The 20,488-nt window shown below is 38.4% G+C and overlaps 1 protein-coding gene across 1 annotated transcript in view; it reads left to right on the forward strand.

Moving 5' to 3' along the window:
* Window positions 1-20,488, forward strand: part of GOLPH3 (golgi phosphoprotein 3) — a 52,163-nt gene that overhangs the window by 19,940 nt on the left and 11,735 nt on the right. Inside the window, exons 2-3 of the mRNA XM_070357680.1 lie at window positions 13,306-13,437; window positions 16,420-16,534. Of these exons, the coding sequence (XP_070213781.1) occupies window positions 13,306-13,437; window positions 16,420-16,534 (247 nt within the window). The remainder of the gene's footprint in view (window positions 1-13,305; window positions 13,438-16,419; window positions 16,535-20,488) is intronic.

The following is a 20,488-nucleotide window of genomic DNA, read 5'->3' on the forward strand; positions in this document are numbered from 1 at the left end:
TTGAGCAGTAGCTGGAAGCTTTTCCACCCACCCCCTGCCCCAAAATTAGGTTATGAAGGTATTCACTCCTATTTTCTTATAGTGCTTTATATTGTTTCATTTTACATTTTAATCTCTCATCCATTTGGAGTTAATTATGGTGTGTAATATGAAGTACGGGTCCAATTTTGTTTTTCTAAATGGCTATCCAATAGTTCTTAATACTAATGATTAAATTGCCCATCTTTCTTTCTTATACTGAGTACCATCTACTTTGGAGAAATGTCTGGGTTCTTTGCCCTTTTTTTAATCTGGATTATTATTTTTTTTTGCTGTTATATGAATTCTTTATATACTTTGGATATTTATCCCTTATCAGGTATATGATTTAAGATAGCACGTTTATCATATACTAGATTTCAGTGTATTCTTGGGTCTGTTTCTGGATTTATTAATTCTCTCGGTCTGTTTGTTCATCTACCAGTATCACATCATTTATCTAGAGGCTGTTGGTGAATCCCATAAATTCTGATATATTGTATTTCCATGTTCATTTGTCTCAGGAAATTTTTTAAATTTCTCATTTAATTTCTTGTTTGATCAGTTTGATATTTAAGATGGTCTCCGTGTCACGTGAAAACTGGGAAATTTTCTTGTTCATTTCTACATTATGTATGATAGTGCCAAACACCAATTTTTAGGTACCCCATTATAAATGCTTATCTTTTACAGTTCTTTATATACTGTCAGTCCCATCACTTCATGGTAAATAGATGAGGAAACAGTGGAAACAGTGTCAGACTTTATTTTTTGGGGCTCCAAAATCACTGCAGATGGTGATCGCAGCCGTGAAATTAATAGACGCTTACTCCTTGGAAGGAAAGCTATGACCAACCTAGACAGCATATTCAAAAGCAGAGACATTACTTTGCCAACAAAGGTCCGTCTAGTCAAGGCTATGGTTTTTCCAGTGGTCATGTATGGATGTGAGAGTTGGACTGTGAAGAAGGCTGAGCGCCAAAGAATTGATGCTTTTGAACTGTGGTGCTAGAGAAGACTCTTGTGAGTCCCTTGGACTGCAAGGAGACCAACCAGTCCATTCTAAAGGAGATCAGTCCTGGGTGTTCATTGGAAGGACTGATGCTGAAGCTGAAACTCCAATACTTTGGCCACCTCATGTGAAGAGTTGACTCATTGGAAAAGACTCTGATGCTGGGAGGAATTGGGGGCAGGAGGAGAAGGGGATGACAGAGGATGAGATGGCTGGATGGCATCACTGACTCGATGGACATGAGTTTGGGTGAACTCCGGGAGTTGGTGATGGACAGGGAGGCCTGGCGTGCTGCGATTCATGGGGTCACAAAGAGTCGGACACGACTGAGTGACTGAACTAAACTGAAGCAGTTTGAAGAATAACCTTGATGATTGACCTGCAAATGCTTTTTTCAGAAATTAAAATAGATTATGTATCCTGTTTTGCTTTAAGCCACATACCTCCTCAGGGAATTCCCAGTTGGTTAGAATCATACTTGTAGAATGCTTGAAATATGTCTTTTTCATTTTGTAAATGAGAAAGTGAAGACTCAAAGAGGATATAAAATGACCTGCTTAACTGCACCACCCCCCCCGCCCGCCCCGCCCCCACCTGCAAGAAGTTTTCTTGTGGCTATGCGCAATATTCAGGTTTATCTACATCTGGTAGGCTGATTCTTCTTCTTACATCCTCAGTAACACTCTGAAGATAATTCAACTCGTCATTCTACTTCTTTTTACAGGTTTTATTCTGATTTTGTATTTCTTCTTCAGTTGGTTTTGGTAATTGCTGTTTATCCAGCAGTTTGAACATTTTGTCTAAATTGTCTACTTTATTGGCATAAAGCTGTTTATAGTATTTCCTTATAATCCTTTAAATTTCTGTAAGGTTGGAAGTGATGTTCCTCCTGTTTTTTTATCTTGGTACTTCGTGGATCTTTTGTCCCTCTCCTTTCTTCCTCTCCATATGCCTGTTTTAACATTGATCTTTTTAAAAGAAATAAGCTGGCTTTATTGACCTTTGTCCCCTCTTCTATTTTTCTGTTTTGCATTTCATTGGTTTCCATGCTAAGCTTTATCATTTCCTTCTCTTTGATTGCTTTGGATTTAGTTTGCTCTTTTTCTGATTTCTTTTTTTTTTTTTTTTCTGATTTCTTAAGGTACAAGATTAGGTTGTTGATTTGAGGTCTTCTTCTGTAATACAGGTATTTAATAAAGCTTCAGATGTCTTTAAACACTGCTTTAGCTGCATCGTGTAGGTTTTTATATTTTGTGTTTTCATATTCTTTTAGTTCAGATTACTTCTTCCTGCCTTCTGTAATTCTTTGAGCCATGGATTATTTCTCATGTGGAGATTTTTCGCATTTCATTCTGTTTTAATTCTGATTTAATTCTCTTGGAGTAAAGCGTTTTCTATGATTTCACTGCTTTTAAATTCATTGATTTGTGGGCTGACTTATGAGGTATCTTGGGAAATATTTGTGTGCTTGAAAAGAAAATGTATTTTGCTGTTGTTGGTTGGAGTGTTCTATAAATGTCATTTAAGTCAAATTGGTTGATATTGTTGTTCAATGCTGTATCTTCGGTCGTTTTCTCTCTAGTTGTATCATATTGTTCAATGCTATATCTTTGTTTTCTCTCTAGTTGTATCAGTTAACAGTGTGGTCTTCCACTACTATTACTGTATTGTCTGTTTTTCCTTTTTGTTAGGTTTGTATCATGTATTTTGGGATTCTCTTTTTAGGTGTTTCTGTGTGTAATAGTTAAATCTTCCTGATGGTTAACTCTGTTATCATTATGAAACATTCCCCTTTGTGTCTTTCAGTTTTCCTTATTCTGATGTCTACTTTGTCTCATGTTATATAATATTCCAGCTTTCTTTGAATTAGTGTTTCCATGGTTTTAAAAAAAATTCATTCTTTTAAACCTGTTTGTGTCTTTGAATCTAAACTGTCTCTTGTAGACAACATAGGTATGGTTAAATCTTTTATCCGGTCTATGAAACTTGACCATTAGAATATCTGATCTAGCCCACACATTTAATGTGATTACTGATAGAGTTGGATTTATACCAGCCACTGTGCTCTTTGTTTTCTGTGTCAGATGTCCTTTTTGTCTCTCTACCTCTTCTACCATCTTCTTTTGTGTTAAATGGAAAAATAAAGTTATACTATTTAAATTTCCCTACTCCTCCCTTTCTTCCGCCTTGCCTTCCTCCCTGCATACCTATATCCATTGGAGTTTTTTCCTTAGTCTTCTTTAAAATAATACTCATTTAGTTCCAGCAAAATGCAGAAACTATGCTCCAGTATGTCTTCATTTACCCCTTTCCTTTGTTCATTATTGTCAGAAATATTACAAGGTCACATAACTCAATACTGTTTTATACTTACTATTTTATGCAATCTTTTGCTTTTAAGTGAGTTTTTAAAGGCAAAAATAGAAAATATATAGTCTTTCTTGTTCATTTACCTTTGTAGCTATCTTTTCTTTATATGGATTTGAAATACTGTCTGATATTAATTTACTTAAAATTGGCAGGAGTTCTTTTAGTATTGCTTATAAGGCATATCTGCTAGCAACAAATTCAGCCTTTGTTTACTTGTAAATGTCTGTTTCATCTTCAGCTTTGAAGGGTATTTTGCTGGGTATAGATTCTTGGTTGATAGTTTGTTTCTTTCAGCACTGAATATGTTATCCTAATGCCTTTTGGTTTCCAGTATTTCTAGTGAGAGGTTATCTGGTAACTGTATTGTTCCCTTAAATGGGATAAGTTGTTTTTTTCTTGTTGCTTTTCCAGTATATAATATATACTCTTTGTTTAATGTCAGCAGTTTGACTGTGATGCATCTGGGTATGATGCTCTGGATCTTCAATGAATATTTTTCACCATATTTGGGGAAGTTTTCAGTTACTCTTTTTTCTGCTTTCTCCTCTTTTTGAGGCTCTTGTCGCTACTGGGAGACTTGCTTGAACACTACTCTCTGAAGTGAAAGTGAAGTGCGAGTCACTCAGTCATGTCTGACTCTTTGCGACCCCATGGACTATACAGTCCATGGAATTCTCCAGGCCAGAATACTGGAGTGGGTAGGCTTTCCCTTCTTAAAGAGATCCTCCCAACCCAGGGATTGAACCCAGGTCTCCTGCATTACAGGCAAATTCTTTTTTACAGTGGCTTACAGCTGAGCCACAAGGGAAGCCCACTGAGGCTTTTCCTGTTTTCTTCATTACTTTCCGTCTTGTTCTTTAAATTCAAATTCAAGTTCATTGACTATTTCTCATCTCTCATCTACTGTTGAGCCCCTCTAGTAAACTTTTCACTATAGTCATTGTGTGTGTGTGTGTGACATATTCACACTGCTACATTTACTTATTTTTGGCTGTGCTGGGTCTTTACTGCTGCATGCAGGCTTTCTCTAGTTGCAGAGAGTGAAGGCTGCTCTCTAGTTGTGGTGCATAGGTTTCTCACTGTGCTGGCTTCCCTTGCTGTGGAAGTCTGTAGGCACACAGGCTTCTTTAATTGCAGCACTTGGGCTTAGTTGCGAGTTGCTGGCCCTAAGGCATGTGGGCTTCAGTAGTTGTGGCACAGAAGCTCATTAGCTGTGGCTCACAGGCTGTGGAACCTTCCTGGACCAAGGATCAAACCTGTGTCCCCTGCATTGCAAGGTGGATTCTTATCCGCCATGCCACCAGAGAAGTCCCAGTCATACTTTTTTTCTTTGGATAGGAAAAAAAAAGACCTTTATTCCCCTATTTTCAAACAGATGGTTGCTAGTATAACATTTATGAGTTTTGGCAGATATATCATAGTTTCCCAATTACCTTCAGATAGTAACATAACTTGTATTATGCATTAACCAGGAAAACAAGACGTTTTAACCTTTTCCCAAGTACATCAATTAATCCATCCATACTTCTTTCTTTCGAGCAATTTCTACACATGTTGATTAGTTTTTCTTCCTCTTTTCGCCTCTCCAGTTATTTTTGGATCTACTGTCCATTTAAGAATTAATAATAGAGAAGGACAACAGTGATCTCTTTTATTTTTGGACTTCGGCTAGATCATTTCCTTAGGAGATACACCTGTGGCGGATTCATTTTGATATTTGGCAAAACTAATACAATTATATAAAGTTTAAAAATAAAATAAAATTAAAAAAAAGAACTAGCTGAACTTGTTTTACTTCAAGAATACAAGAGAAACCTAAAATAAACTTTTTTCAGTGAAGTATATACAATAGGCATTAGCTCTTTTTTTAAAGAATTCCTGAAAATAAAAGGTTGAAAAAGAAAACAGTGGGAAAAATAAGTAATTATATGGTTCATTCAGTGATATTTCTTAACTAAAGAATTTCATTCTCTTAACTGAGGTTCAATATTTGATGAATCGTTATTTTTATTAATGCATCATTGTCATTTTTCCCACTAATTCTTTAAATGTGGTTTCCTTTAGTTCTTTACTCATTATTTGATAGAGTGTCCCTCAGTTTGGGTTTGATGTATAAGTAAATTATTAATGTGTCTCTTAGTGTGTGTGTATTTTCTGTCTTTTAAGGTTAACAATGTTGGGATTTCATTTGCTTCTAGTTAGATGAGATTAATTGGAATGTGGCACTTGATAATCACAGTCCCTAATTTGCTTTCTGACAGGTTCGTTTTGTTGCTGGGACTGCTGTTTGTTTTCACTACCACTGGTTTTCAAGCCACTACCCTTGTCACTCTCACACTTACTGGTGTTCTAATAACAAGGTTCAGTTCAGTTCAGTTCAGTCGTTCAGTCATGTCTGACTCTTTGCAACCCCGTGAATCACAGCATGCCAGCCCTCCCTGAACATCACCATCTCCCGGAGTTCACTCAAACTCACATCCATTGAGTTGCTGATGCCATCCAGCCATCTCATCCTCTGTCGTTCCCTTCTCCTCCTGCTCCCAATCCCTCCCAGCATCAGAGTCTTTTCCAATGAGTCAACTCTTTGCATGAGGTGGCCAAAGTACTGGAGTTTATGTATGCAAATTTGAATTCCTTGGCCATGCATAATATTTTTTTAGCCTGTGATGAATCTTTTAGTTATAGTTTCTATACACAAACTTTTTCAGATACCACTGATTTAATATTTCATTAAATTCCTTTTGGCATTACTAAAAGTTAGCTGCTTGCAAGAACAGAAATTTCTGCAAGTAACCTAAGGAAAGGAGATACAGGTCAGTCTTTTGGAAATAAGGTTTAGAGGTACAACCCAGATACAGGCACAATTCTGTTGTTAGGATGCTTTTCTCTGTGTCTCTATGTGTATGTCTGGGTCTGCCTTACACTGTATGTTCTCTCATGTCTGCATGTCTCTCTTCTGTTCCTTTCTGTTTATCATCATTCTCTGGTTGCATTTGTGAAGAACGGCCAGTGACTTCTGAATCCACATAACCAGTTACATCTCTATTGTCTATGCTCACCTAAATGATACAGCCTGTGTGTGCCAAGTTCAGATTCCCAGGAGGAGAACTTTAATGTACCCATCCTGGTCCAATTAGATTTGGCAGAATAGTCATCCCTTTCTGTAAAATCTGTAGAGGGCAAGTTTCTAAAAGGTGGATGTGAGCCAAGAGTGGTCTCAGTAGTACAACTTTTGGAGTGAGTTTGGTGCGTGTGTGCTCAGTTGCTTCAGTCATGTCCGACTTTGTGACCCTGTGGACTGTAGCCCACCAGGCTCCTCTGTCCATGAGTTTCTTCAGGCAAGAATACTGGAGTGGGTTGCTGTGCCCTCCAAGGGATCTTTCCGATGCAGGGATTGAACCGTCGTCTCTTGTCTCCTGCATTGGCAGGCAGGTTCTTTACTGGTAGCGCCACCTATAGTAAATCCCAAATGTTTTTGGAAACCTGATATTTTCTTTTGCTGAGGAAAGTCTGTGCCATTTCTGAAACAGTGGTCACAATAGAATTAAACATTATATACAGATATGTTGTTTTTAGTCATTTCATTTGGAAATACTTTGTGCATAAAAACAGAAACATGCTCGTAAAATATGAAAACTGTTGTCTATACCTTGTCCATATATTAACAACAGTTAGTCTTAAACAATAAAAGGCTTCTGGTTAAATATTCTGGAACTCAAAAGTTGAATGATGAGAATTCAATGTTAGCATATTTAGGGGCCCCAGTGAACATTTCCCTTTGAAATCCTCCCCAAGTGGAGCCACTTGAGAAGAAAAAGGGAATCAGGCAAATAAAGATCAAAGTAAATTTTATCTCATCGCTGAGAAAAAGTTGTGTTGGAGGTTGTTGCTTAGATCTGCAGTAATGTCAGATTACTGCATGTATTCTCTGTCCCCTACGTTTAGATCTTGGAACTGCCCACTGAAGGGCAGAGCTTGTCCCTGGTGTCATTGCCTCATTCATTCCTGTGCCTTCATTCTTTCTGTTCTGCTCCTTGCTTCTGAGTGGCATACTATATGGTAAAGATCATATATCCCACTTAAAGTTACAAGCTTCTTGTGAGGTCTGCCTAAAGATTGGCCATTTGTCTGAGTTGGAGATGCTGAGTGTTACCAAAAATGTAAGATTGATAGGAGCACTCTGTAGTCAGTTTAGCTGGCATTCTGTTGGGAAAGTCTCCACCTACCTGGTTATCATTAGTTGTTATTATTAAATTTTGGTAATAGGCAAGTAGAGGTGCTTTGAATTAGCTTCCAGGGCCTTCTGATTGCCTGCGTCTTGTATTCTAGTCTTGATTTTGTTGAAGACTTAGACTTCCCTGGTGGTTCAGACAGTAAAGAATCTGCCTTCAATGCAGGAGATCCGGATTCGATCCTTGAGTTGCAAAGATCCCCTGGAGGAGGAAATGGCAACCCACTTCAGTATTCTTGCCTGGAGAATTCCATGGACAGAGGAGCCTGGCAGGCTACAGTCCATGGGGTTGCCAAGAGTTGGACACGACTGAGTGACTAACACACTTGTGAGCTGCACGTGGTATGACTTTCAAATGTGCCTGATTTGATTTTCTAGCATTTCAGCTCCCCAGGACAGCCATGTTAGGGTCTTCATGGGACCATCTGTTCTTCAGTGTTTCCCCTTGCTTTGGACCCAGGCCTGATGAAATCCTGGTTCTCTGGATTCTTGTGGGGGTAGTGTATGACCCACTGCTACTTAGCATATCCTGCCTCTTCCATTATTATATTTTAGAAATAGCTGATTCTGATCCTAACCTTAAACTTGTAGGGCCCCCAAATAGTTTGTGTGTGTGTGTGTGTGTGTGGTTCTCTAACCTCCTTCAGGACCCAGAAGTTGAGTCTTCTGCAGTGAGTAGAGGACATCCTCAAGATCCTGTGGCTACTGGTATTCCTAATGGAGTGCTGCTGCTTTGTCACTAAGCTGATTGCCTGGCCAGTGGTTCTCCCTTCATGTGACCCTGAACTTTGAGTGCTAGTACCCTACTTTTGGATTAAGCTAAGGTAGTCAAAGCCCTGGTTTTTTCAGTAGTTATGTATGGATGTGAGAGTTGGACTATAAGGAAAGCTGAGTGCTGAAAAATTGATGATTTTGAACTGTGGTGTTGGAGAAGACTCTTGAGAGTCCTTTGGACTGCAAGGAGATCCAACCAGTCCATCCTAAAGGAAATCATTCCTGAATATTCATTGCAAGGACTGATGCTGAAGCTGAAACTCCAATACTTTGGTCACCTGATGTGAAGAACTGACTCATTTGAAAAGACCCTCATGCTGGGAATGATTGAAGGCAGGAGGAGAATGGGACGACAGTGGATGACATGGTTGGATGGTATCACCGACTTAATGGACATGGGTTTAGGTAGACTCTGGCAGTTGGTGATGGACAGGGAGGCCTGGAGTGCTGTTGTTCATGGGTCTCAAAAGAGTTGGACATGACTGAGCAACTGAACTGAACTGCCCTTTTGATAGATACGGTATAAGATTTTTACTAGGGCAAAAACACATTCATGCCCTGAATATATAACCTTCCTATTTAGACCACAAGTCCTTGTAATTGTTTCAGGAGTGGTGTTTTATCTGAGGACAAATCCCGGGCTGGTGTGTTGTTACCTGCTCTGATGAAGTCTTTCGCACTGAGAAGTCAGGTAGATTGGTAGTCTGCCTAGATTTGGATGGTCACTCAGCCAGTCTGACCAAGTTTTAAGGCTCCTAGTAACTGACAAGTTAGATACCAGTTCTTCATCTGACTGCTGTGCACCTGTGAGGCTTGTGCCCCATGTCTGTCCTCTCTTCCATGGGTTTAGGTTAACCAATGGCACCCCACTCCAGTACTCTTGCCTGGAGAATCCCATGGGTGGAGGAGCCTGGAAGGCTGCAGTTCATGGGGTCACTGAGGGTCGGACACGACTGAGCGACTTCACTTTGACTTTTCACTTTCATGCACTGGAGAAGGCAATGGCAACCCACTCCAGTGTTCTTGCCTGGAGAATCCCAGGGACGGGGGAGCCTGGTGGGCTGCCGTCTGTGGGGTCGCACAGAGTCGGACACGACTGAAGCGACTTAGCAGCAGCAGCAGTAGCTATAATACTGTATTTCTTTCAAGATACCATCTATTTTTAAATGCATCCCAATACCAGAGATACAACTTCTCCCCCTCAGTTTTATTGAGAAATAATTGACATACATCGCTGTATAAATTTAAGGTGTACAGTATTGTGGTTTAATTTACACATGCAGGCATACCTTATTTTATTGTGCTTTGCTTTACTGTGCTTCACAGATACCATATGTTTTACAAATTAAAGGTGTTTTTAAATTAGCAATAAGGAATTTTAAAACTAAGGTATATACATTTTCTATTTTTTTGGTTATAAGGAAATGGCAACCCACTCCAGTGTTCTTGCCTGGAGCATTCCAGGGACGGCGGAGCCTGGTGGGCTGCTGTCTGTGGGGTCGCACAGAGTCGGACACGACTGAAGCGACTTGGTAGTAGTAGTAGTAGTAGTAGTAGTATAGTGTAGTGTATATATTAACTTTTATGTGCACTGGGAAGCCATAACATTTGTGTGACTCACTTCTTGTGATACTGGCTTTGTTCCTGTGGTCTGGAAACAATTCTGTGATATCTCTGATTTACCAAACCGAGGTAGGCCTATATAGTGAAATGATTACCACAGTAAGTGTAGTTAGCTTCCATCATCTCATATAGAGAGACTAAACTTATGTTTGGAGATCAGTAAAATGTAGTTGTATGGTTAGCACTAGAGATTAAAAGATGGAAGTGCTCTTTAGCAATTGGCAGGATCTAAGCTGGTGCCCCAGCTTCAGTAGCTTTGCTTGTATGTGTAAAAGTGACATGGATTCATTGCAGAATCTTGCTGGCCTAGGTCGTGACCAAATTCAGTTGGCTTTTTCCAGTGTACTGCTTTCCTTCTAATATACTTAATTCTCAAGGATGGCATTGCCACCATCTTATCCAGTAATATAAAATATTTTTGTTCAGCTATGGGCTTCCCTCATGGCTCAGTGGTAAAGAATCTGCCTACCAATGCAGGAGACACGGGTTCGACCCCTGGGTCAGGAAGATCCCCTGAAGGAGGGAATGGCTACCCACTTTGGTATTCTTGCCTGGAGAATCCCATGAACAGAGACTGGCGGGGCTAGAGTCCATGGGGTTGCAAAAGAGTTAGGCATGACTTAGCGACTAAACAACTCCCCTTTTCTCTCCTGCTTCTGGCAACTTGCTTAATTCCTGATCATACTTTTATGATGTGGATTTTGGCAGGCGTCGTCAGCCTGCTTGGTATGGTTTTGGTGGCTTCACTGATCTTTGGAATATTGTGTATGAGTCCCGGAAGCTTTGGTACAGAACTGTCCATGTCCATTTGTCTGTTTTCCCACGTGAAGTTAATTCTGTTTAAGTATGTGTCGTTAATGTTAATGCCCAAAAGCCATTCACTACATGTAAATCTTTGAAGTCCTGTTAAATACTCCATTTTGCTAACTTCTCTGGGTATACCTTTATTCTCAGGGCAGTTGAGGTTGAGGTGTATTTTGTTGTCTGCTAGCAAATGTAAGATTCTCCCCTCTCCCTTTTTTCTAAGGTGAAATCGGTCATTCTTTTAATTTTTATTGTTTATTGTTTTTAGCTGCACTGGATCTTTGCTGGCCTCGAACAGGCTTAGTTGCCCTGAGGCATGGGATCTTAGTTCCCGACCAGCCATCGAATACACACCCCCTGCATTGGAAGGCAGACTCTTAACCACTGGACTGACTGCCAGGGAAGTCCCTAAATTTCTAATAAGTACTGTTCATCAGAAATTTGCAGGCTGCAGAGACAGGGCATGGTCCTGTACTTGATCCATCACTGTCTTAAGAGGTATACTCTATTATTTATAGTTTGTAGAGGCTCACCTGGGAACTCCCATCTGTATGTCCAGGCCCGTTGAAGCCAGATAGCTATAACTTTGATTTCATTTGAATCCATTTCTGGGCTTCCTAGAGCTTTAATTGTATTGGATGGATACACAAGCCATGGATTTTACCCAACATCTGTAAGTTACTGGTCTTATTAACTACTTAGCTAAATCTCTAGTGATCTTAATTTAACCAGATCCCTAAAAAAAACTAAGTTTAAAAGAATCCCCTCAAATCTAAACAATATCTGCTTCCCCTGCCTCACATTTAAGTCTGCTTCTTTATTTTTTATATAAATTAAAAAAATATTTATTTATTTATAAAGTACTTGGTTGTTTTGGGTCTTCATTGCTGCATGCGCTTTCTCTAGTTGTGATGAGCTGGGGCTACTCATCTTTGTGGCCTGCGGGCCTCTCATTGTGGTGGCTTTTCTTGTGGCCCACAGGCTCTAGACATGTGGGCTTTAGTTGCCCATGGCATGTGGAATCTTCCTGGACCAGGGATCAAACCTGTGTCCCTGCATTGGAAGGCGGATTCTTACCCACTATACCACCAGGGAAGTCCGGCTTCTTTATTTTTAAACAAATTAAAAAAAAAAACCAACCAAACAAACACACACTTCTATGGCTGCATTGGGTCTTAGTTTTGGCATGTGTGATTTACCTCCCTGACCAAGGATTGAATCTGGGCTCCTGCATTGGGAGTGTGGCGTGTTATCCACTGGACCACCAGGAAAGTCCTGTAAACCTGCTTCTTAATGTTGATCTCCTTGTGGCTCCCTTAGTCTAAACTCTAATTTTCTCAAAGCCTTCATTCTCAGAAGGGTAGCTTCGCCATTTAAGTTCCTGTGTCAAAAGTGAAGTTGCGTGGACCGTGATAGTCATCATCTTAAATACAAGCTGCCCACGGTGGCCTGGCAGAGCACCAAGACTGACCCCAACAGAGCCCCATAACCCTGAGTCTAGGCCTTCCTTTCTTCAAAGAATCCTTTGACCTGTTTTCCCTCCCACCAAAATTGTATGTTACCTTATTCTGAGTTTTAAACAGGACTAGTGACAGCTGCTGATTTCTCTTCAGAGTTGAGTACTCACTGAAGCTTGCCAGGCTCCTCTGTCCATGGAATTCTCCAGGCAAGAATACTGGAGTGGGTAACCATTTCCTCCTTCAGGGAATCTTCCCAACACAGATCAAACCCACGTCTCTTGGGTCTCCTGCACTGGCAGGCAGATTCTTTACCACTGGCGCCACCTGGGAAGTAGAGTACTTTAGTAGTTGGCAACTCTTCATGGCTTTGTAATTTGGACAGACCCAGTTGTTAGCTCTCAAAGAGTGCCTGTTTTCACTTGAGTATTCCCAAATCCCTAGATATCTATCAGTCTCATTTTGTCTGGCTTTTTTATCCACCTTGGTTATTGCCCTTAAATTTCTCCTGGGGTTGTGTGTTGGGGGGTGCCGGAATCTGATTGCTTTACAGTTTGTTATTCAGAGTACTAGGCATGACCCCATGCCTAAGTTTTCTGATATATTCATCTGAATTTAACCTTGTGTTTTTATCCTAAACAGCATTGAATGATGTTCTAATTCTGCATGAGGCCGCATTGGACTAGATTATTTTTCCTGAGCTGCTGCTTTTGCCCATGTTGTAAACCACTATGATCTGAGGTTAACTGAATGGGTGAGCCCTGAAGTCTGAAAGGGCCTAATTAGCACATAACTTAGTGACTTCCAAAGTTACTTGTAAGAAAGTGGTGAAAAGACAGTAAGTTCTTGAAAATCCTAGTTTAATAATGTATAGTACTTGTATTTTTTCAGTATTTTGATTTTAATTAGAGAAAGATATGAAAGGTAAAAGGCACGAGAAATAGCTTTGGCTAAAAAATACTTATTTTCTTGACTCCAAAGTAAATTAACTCTTTTGTTTTCTCTTTTTTAAATAGGGTTACACATCGTTTTGGAATGACTGTATATCATCTGGATTACGTGGGTGTATGTTGATTGAATTAGCGTTGAGAGGAAGGTTACAGCTAGAGGCTTGTGGAATGAGACGTAAAAGTCTATTAACAAGAAAGGTAAGAGGGGGCCTATGTAACATAGCCTTTTTGAAGAGTTTGTCCTGCTTAAAGATGAAGAATGTTTCTACTAATAGTTTTCTATTGTATTGAAGTATAGTTGATTTACACTGTGCTAATTCCTGCTATATTATATTCAGTTATATGTATACATATATTATTTTTTTTTTTTTTTTTTTTTAATTTCAAGTTGAGTTTTATTGAGGACCTTACTGAAGACTGTAGCCCAGGAGACAGCCTCTTGGATAGGTCTGAGATCCTGTACATTGTTTTTTATATTCTTTTCCATTGTGGCTTATCGAAGGATATTGAATAAGTTTGCTGTATTATACAGTAGAACCATGTTGTTTTACTAATAGCTTTCAGAAGTTAAAGAAGTTGATTTTAAAGTTAAATCTTTATTGAATCATGATTCCGTATCTTTTTTTTTCATCTTTGATTTTTTTGGTTCTTTGTACATAATGAGTAATGTAATTCATTGTTAGGATCATTGGCCGTTGCCTCCTGCATATTCAAAAAGACTCCCAAAGTTTATTTGCTATTTCTGAAAACCATGATTTGGAAGACTTGACGTAACTACTCAAAAGTGATACTGTGCAACTTAACCACCCATAGGCAATCGATCTTTCTGCCAGAATACAAATACTTTTCAGATCTCCTCCTCTCCATTGTTACGGTCTGTGTTAATATAGGTGTTATTGACTAGTGTCTAGAATTTTTAACTTTCATTTTAGTCTAAAATATTCAAGGCCATTTCTCTTCGTCTGTCATTGTTTCTTGGGGGATATAGGGTGTTTCAAAACTATTTTTTTCATAATGCATTGTGTTATGATGAAATCCAAAATGCTTTAGGGTGAAAACTGAACATTTTTTGATTGATATACCAGATAGAATAATAATCCTATCGGAAAGAATATATTTTTGAAAATTATATACACAGTAGACATGGTATAGCAGGAAATATTCCTCATGGAATATTAAAATTAAATTTAGTCATTTAAAGTAGAGTCAAATGAACTGGCATGAGATTAATTTTGAAATTACTGTTTTAGATATTTGTCATAAAGCAGAATATAATTTTTATTTCCATTTTACTGTGCAACCATAGATTTATGGGGGACAAAAACCTTAGGAATTTTTAATTATCAGTGAAATATATACATTAATTACTAATAGTAATAAAAATTACAAGTAATGTTACGTTAATATTATGGATCCCTGACCTAAGAAAAAATATCCAACTATACCCAGTTTATTATAATCCTGACACCTGTCTCAGAATGATGGGCAATGCAGTGTGTTGAGGCCAGATGGCAATCGATTTCGGGAGTTAATGGAAAGTAAGAAGTGGTGGCATGACCACAGCATACAGACATACAACTTTTTATCCCAGGGCTTTTTATTTTTTCTTATTCTGACACCCTACTACAAGCATGGCCCAGAATAGCACTCTACAATCGAACTCTCTGTGATAATGAAAGGGTTCTATATCTGCTCTGTCCAGTATGGTGGCCACCAGCCACATGTCTGTGAAATAGACACTTGAAATGTGGGTCATGCAAATTGAGACATGCTGTAAATAAAAACACACTGGCTGTTTGAAGACTTACTATGGAAAAATAAGAATGTGAAATATCTCAATTACATGTCAGTATTTTGGCTATGGTGGGTTAAATCAAATGTATTAAAATTAATTGTACTTATTTTTCTTTTTAAATGTAACTACTAAACAATTTAAAAATAGATTCGTGGCTTGTATTTCTGGCTCTAATTATATTTCCATTGGGTCATGTTGTCTCCGAAATAGATACTATATTCTCTTTAACCTTTTATAGCTCATTATTGACCAGAGACATATTAATACATTAGTCTTTTGTACCTGAACGTTATTGACCAGCGATGTTTCAGTATTCACTTACACATCAAATCACTTGCCACAGGGGTCAGTTTTTGCCAAAATCCCCCAGTCAATAATGTGCCAAGATTGATCAAAGAGAAAAGGATATGCTGTCAATGACAAGTTTTCAAGAAGACTCCCATTTTAAAAATAATATTGTTAAATTTCATAATATTTTAATAGCTAACAGATCAATAATATAACAAATTAAGCTTTGATATTACAGAATTTCAGCTAGAGATTTGTTTAGCCAAGAGTGTCATGGAAGGCTTTAAAAAACTCTAAAGCAGTGTAGTGTTTTCTTCTGTCATCCCCTACTTCTGGATTTTTCTACTCTTTTGCACCACACAGCACGTGGGGTCTTAGTTTCCTGACCAGGGGCGGAACCCACGTCCCCTGCTTTGGAAGCACAGAGTCTTAACTGCTGGACCACTAGGGAAGTCCCTTGGATTGTTCTGTTCTTCAAGTGGATTCTATATCCATCTTAACTTAATGTTTGGTAGTATTTAAAATCTTTATGTAATCGAACCTATTGGTATTTCCAGGGTTTCTGCTGGTTGTCACAGTTTTGAGAAAACTTTCTCATTCTCTCTATTACATTTCATATTTAAATCTATCTTTTATTGCAGTATAAGCTCTGAGGAGCCAAGTCTTACTTTTTACCTCTAATTTTTTAGCCAGTTGTTTTAGTAATGTCTATATGAAATGTCACCTTTATTATGTACCAAATTCTGATATGTAATTGAGTCTGTTTCTGTATCTAATAAATGTTTGAAAAATGATTTTCTGTATCACATAGCTCAAGGTTTAGCAGTGAAGGGAATTGCAGTGAGTATAAACTCTTCTACCATTTTGCTTTACTCATTAAGGCACATTTTCGTTTATGTTATATTTTCATTTATGATTGTGGCCAATCTGGTTAGGTTAAATACTGGATTTTCTTACTATGGAATTAATTTAAAATCTGACCTTTGATAACTGCGTGAACACTTGGAGCTTTAAGCATGGTGAAATGTTTACATAATTTTTTTTTTTTATCTAAAGAGATCAAATAGATCATGTGATTCTTATTGATTACATTGTAGGTGATTTGTAAGTCAGATGCTCCAACAGGGGATGTTCTTCTTGATGAAGCTCTGAAGCATGTTAAGGAGACTCAGCCTCCAGAAACGGTCCAAAACTGGATTGAATTACTTAGCGGTAAGCTTCTGTGTATAAGCTGAAAACTGAATTCTTAGAAAGATTTTTGTAAAAATTTAAAATCCTTTTGAAAGGAACTTGGACAGATAGTCACAAATTTGTTTAGTGGTAGACAAACTTGAGAGTGAATTAGTCAGTAAATAGGGAAAACAGTGGTTTTTAAAATTTCATCACCTTTAATGAGACAGCAGGTGTGACTGAGATTATGTATACTTCCTTAGAGCTCCTGCCATTCTTTGTCAAAATTATTTCATGCTACCTTATTCTGGATGGGCTAGGTTAAGCTGTGTAAACAAACAACCCTAAAACCTCAGTGGCTTAAGACAGAAGCTCATTTCTCACTCATGCTGTACAAATCAGTCACAGACCACTTCATTCTCACTTTGGCAGCCAGGCAGATGGAGCTGCCACCATCTGGAGCATTGTCAGTCACTAGTGTAAAGAGAAGAAAAGTATAAAGATCACCTGGGCTCTTAAATTTCTGCTCAGAAATGTTGTGTGGTTCAGGCTGCATTGGTCAGAACAAGTCACATGGCCTCCCCTAACTTTAAGGAGACAGGAAGTGCAGCCATATGAAGGAACAGCTACCTGTTGATAGCACTGATGACTACATTTATTTTAAAGGTGCTTGTATATTTGTCTAACCTACTAGATAGTGAACTCCTTGAGTATAGGACCTGAGTTACCTTGCTCTTCTTCTCTACTATTATATAAAACATAGTTTCTATGTATATTTATTCTCATTTCATGTCCAAATACATTACTATTTAGAGTACCTTTCAAAAACATTTGGAGGTTATCAGAGATTAGTAATTAACATGATGTCATTTTTCTCACTTATCAATGGAATTTCTAAAGTAATAGTTATATTATGAAGATGTTCTTGTATCAGTAAAAGATTGAGTTTTGCATGTTTTTTGAAACATAAATGTACATATTCCAAACTTAGCTAATAGAGCAATAAATGAGTACTTTACACTTCTGGCAGAGTTCATTCTTTCTTCTTTTTTGTGAAGAACATAAATTTTCACAAGATTGTCTTGGTAATTTTGAGAGGTTATTTTGGCCCACACTCTGGTAGATCTGTTGATAAATTTTCTTTTTACCTCATTGAGTAAGAGAAACTTTAATGTGACCCTTTTTCCTTCTTTGTGCTTGTGATGTTGGTGTTGTGTTCAATTCCAATTTTTTTATTGTAGGAAATCTTAAAATTACTTTACCCATTTGATGAAAGTTTGTTTAGTTAAAACTAGGTGCTTACCCATCACGTACCAGGACTGTGTCACAGTGCTCAGAACACTGTCAGCCCTCTTTGCATGAGCCTTCCACCTGTTTGGCAAACCGTAGCCATTGACAAGGCTCAGTGAGGGTATGAATATTAACTCTACATGTTAAAAATTAGCAAATGTGATTTTCCAGATGAAAATAGAAGTGTTAATAACTTCTAACTGTACCCTGACAGACTGTTTCTGCATTCTCTGGAGTCTTTGTGTCCTGCTTGTGTTGTACTGCCTTTGCTGGCCCGTTACTACGTATGGTATGCAAATTAGAATTTGTAATTAGATTCTCAACTGACCAAAAAGAGCGTTTCTTAAAGTTGTCATTAGCTTTTTTGGGAAGTAAGAGTGCTAAAGTTCTTTTTGTGGTATATAGTGGGTCTTGCCTTAAGTCAGTGTTTTTGATATCCACTGTGGTGCCACTTAACACTGTGAAGGTGTTTCCGGACGCTCCCTCCGTCAGTGATCTCTTTATCTTACACTGTATGTGCTAACGTCACACGGGAATGTGGTTGAATACTGTATCTTAGACCACCAGATTTCCTTTGATAGTTTATATGCTTGTCATGTGCACATGCCATGCAGGGAGTATGACTTGCAAAGAGTTGAATCTTACCGTTTAAGGTGACTATATACTTCTTAGACTTTACATGTTAATGTAATGTTTTTTGCATGTAGCTTATCCAGTACTCAAGTTATATGATAATTGAACATGGTTTTCAACTTGAGCTGGTATGCACTGTTTTTAGCTGATTAAGGAGTGAAAGGAGGGCAGAAGTTTATAACTGTTTCTCAGAAGTAGTAAATATAATTAAGACTTTATGAAACAGAGCCCATTTAAGTTAGGAACTTGTGTAAACCAGAAAGCTAATACTTAGAAAGTACCTTAAAAAATTTTTTTTAAACAGCATCCTGTGAAGTTCAGTATGGTTGTTAATGCCAAAATACTGTTACCTGTAGTACTTTGGTTGCATGTTCCTGATGTACAATAAGAATGATTAGTAATTTTAGCATAAAAGCAAAGAATCTGGAGTGGGAGAAAGAGCACATTTCTTTTAAATTAAGAAAATATCTTCTTCCCACCTAGTTAAAGTACTGATAGTGCTTGCTGATTTTTTTAAATAAAAAATTATATCCTACCTAACAACATTTTAACCATTTTTAAGTGTTCAGTTCTGTGGGTTAGCTTGTTAATGTAAAACTTTTTAGTTGCTTCAAGATCATAAGTGGTATCAAATACCAGTTATTGCAGCAGTACTGCTGTAAGTACTATAAAACATAAAATGAAGTGCTACCATACTAAGTCTTAAAATCCATTTGGGCAAGAATTGTATATTTCTAATAACAGAGTTTAATGGTACGATTTTCTGTAAGTGCATTCAGTTCAGTTCAGTCACTCAGTCATGTGACCCCATGAACTGCAGCACGCCAGGCCTCCCTGTCCATCACCAACTCCCAGAGTTTACTCAAACTCATGTCCATTGAGTCTGAGTCAGTGATGCCATCCAACCATCTCATCCTCTGTCGTCCCATTCACCCCCTGCCCTCAGTCTTTCCCAGCATCAGGGTCTTTTCAGATGAGTCAGCTCTTTGCATCAGGTGGCCGAAGTATTAGAGTTTCAGCTTCAACATTAGTCCTTCCAATGAACGCCCAGGACTGATCTCCTTTAGGATGGACTGGTTGGATCTCCTTGCAGTCCAAGGGACTCTCAAGAGTCTTCTCCAACACCACAGTTCAGAAGCATCAATTCTTCTGCGCTCAGCTTTCTTTATAGTCCAACTCTCACATCCATACATGACTACTGGAAAAACCATAGCCTTGACTAGATGGACCTTTGTTGGCAAAGTAATGTCTCTGCTTTTTAATATGCTATCTAGGTTGGTCATAACTTTCTTTCCAAGGAGTAAGTGTCTTTTAATTTCATGGCTGCAGTCACCATCTGCAGTGATTTTGGAGTCCCCCAAAATAAAGTCTGCCACTGTTTCCACTGTTTGCCCATCTCTTTGCCGTGAAGTGATGGGACCGGTTGCCATGATCTTTGTTTTTTGAATGTTGAGCTTTAAGCCAACTTTTTCACTTTCCTCTTTTACTTTCATCAAGAGACTCTTTAGTTCTTCTTCACTTTCTGCCATAAGTGCATTACCCCAGAGAAAACAAATCCTTGGGAGCTTTAGTAATTGGAGGAAGTGGAACTTGGTTTGGGCCTTTGAAGGGCAAAAATGAGACAGAAGAAAGTGTTCCTGTTCAGAGGGATAAGAAGAGGGCATGGTAAAAATTGGTGGGCCTGTCCTTACACAGCTAACTCTGTTCTTATTTCTGGGTTTTCAAAACCATGTATTGTACTGTATTGTTGAGGGATACGTATGCATAGGGAGTGAGACTGTATGTAAAGAAAAAAGAATGATTAACCTATGTTGGTCTTATGGTTTACCTCTGAGGCAGAGAATATACAAGAAAAGCATGTAAAGTCCTGATGTATAATAGGAATGACTTGTAATTTCAGCATAAAGAAGTCTGGAGTAAAGCTTTCTTCTTTACCTGGGGTGGGAGGTTGAATATCCAGGAGTTCATCTTACTATTATTTGTGGTGTACATACTGTTGTTCATTCATTCAGTTGTGTCTGACTCTTTGAAGCCCCATGAAGTGTAGCACACCAGGCCTTCCTGTCCTTCACT

The sequence above is a fragment of the Bos mutus genome, chromosome 20, assembly GCF_027580195.1.
Source record: "Bos mutus isolate GX-2022 chromosome 20, NWIPB_WYAK_1.1, whole genome shotgun sequence".
NCBI lineage: Eukaryota > Metazoa > Chordata > Mammalia > Artiodactyla > Bovidae > Bos > Bos mutus.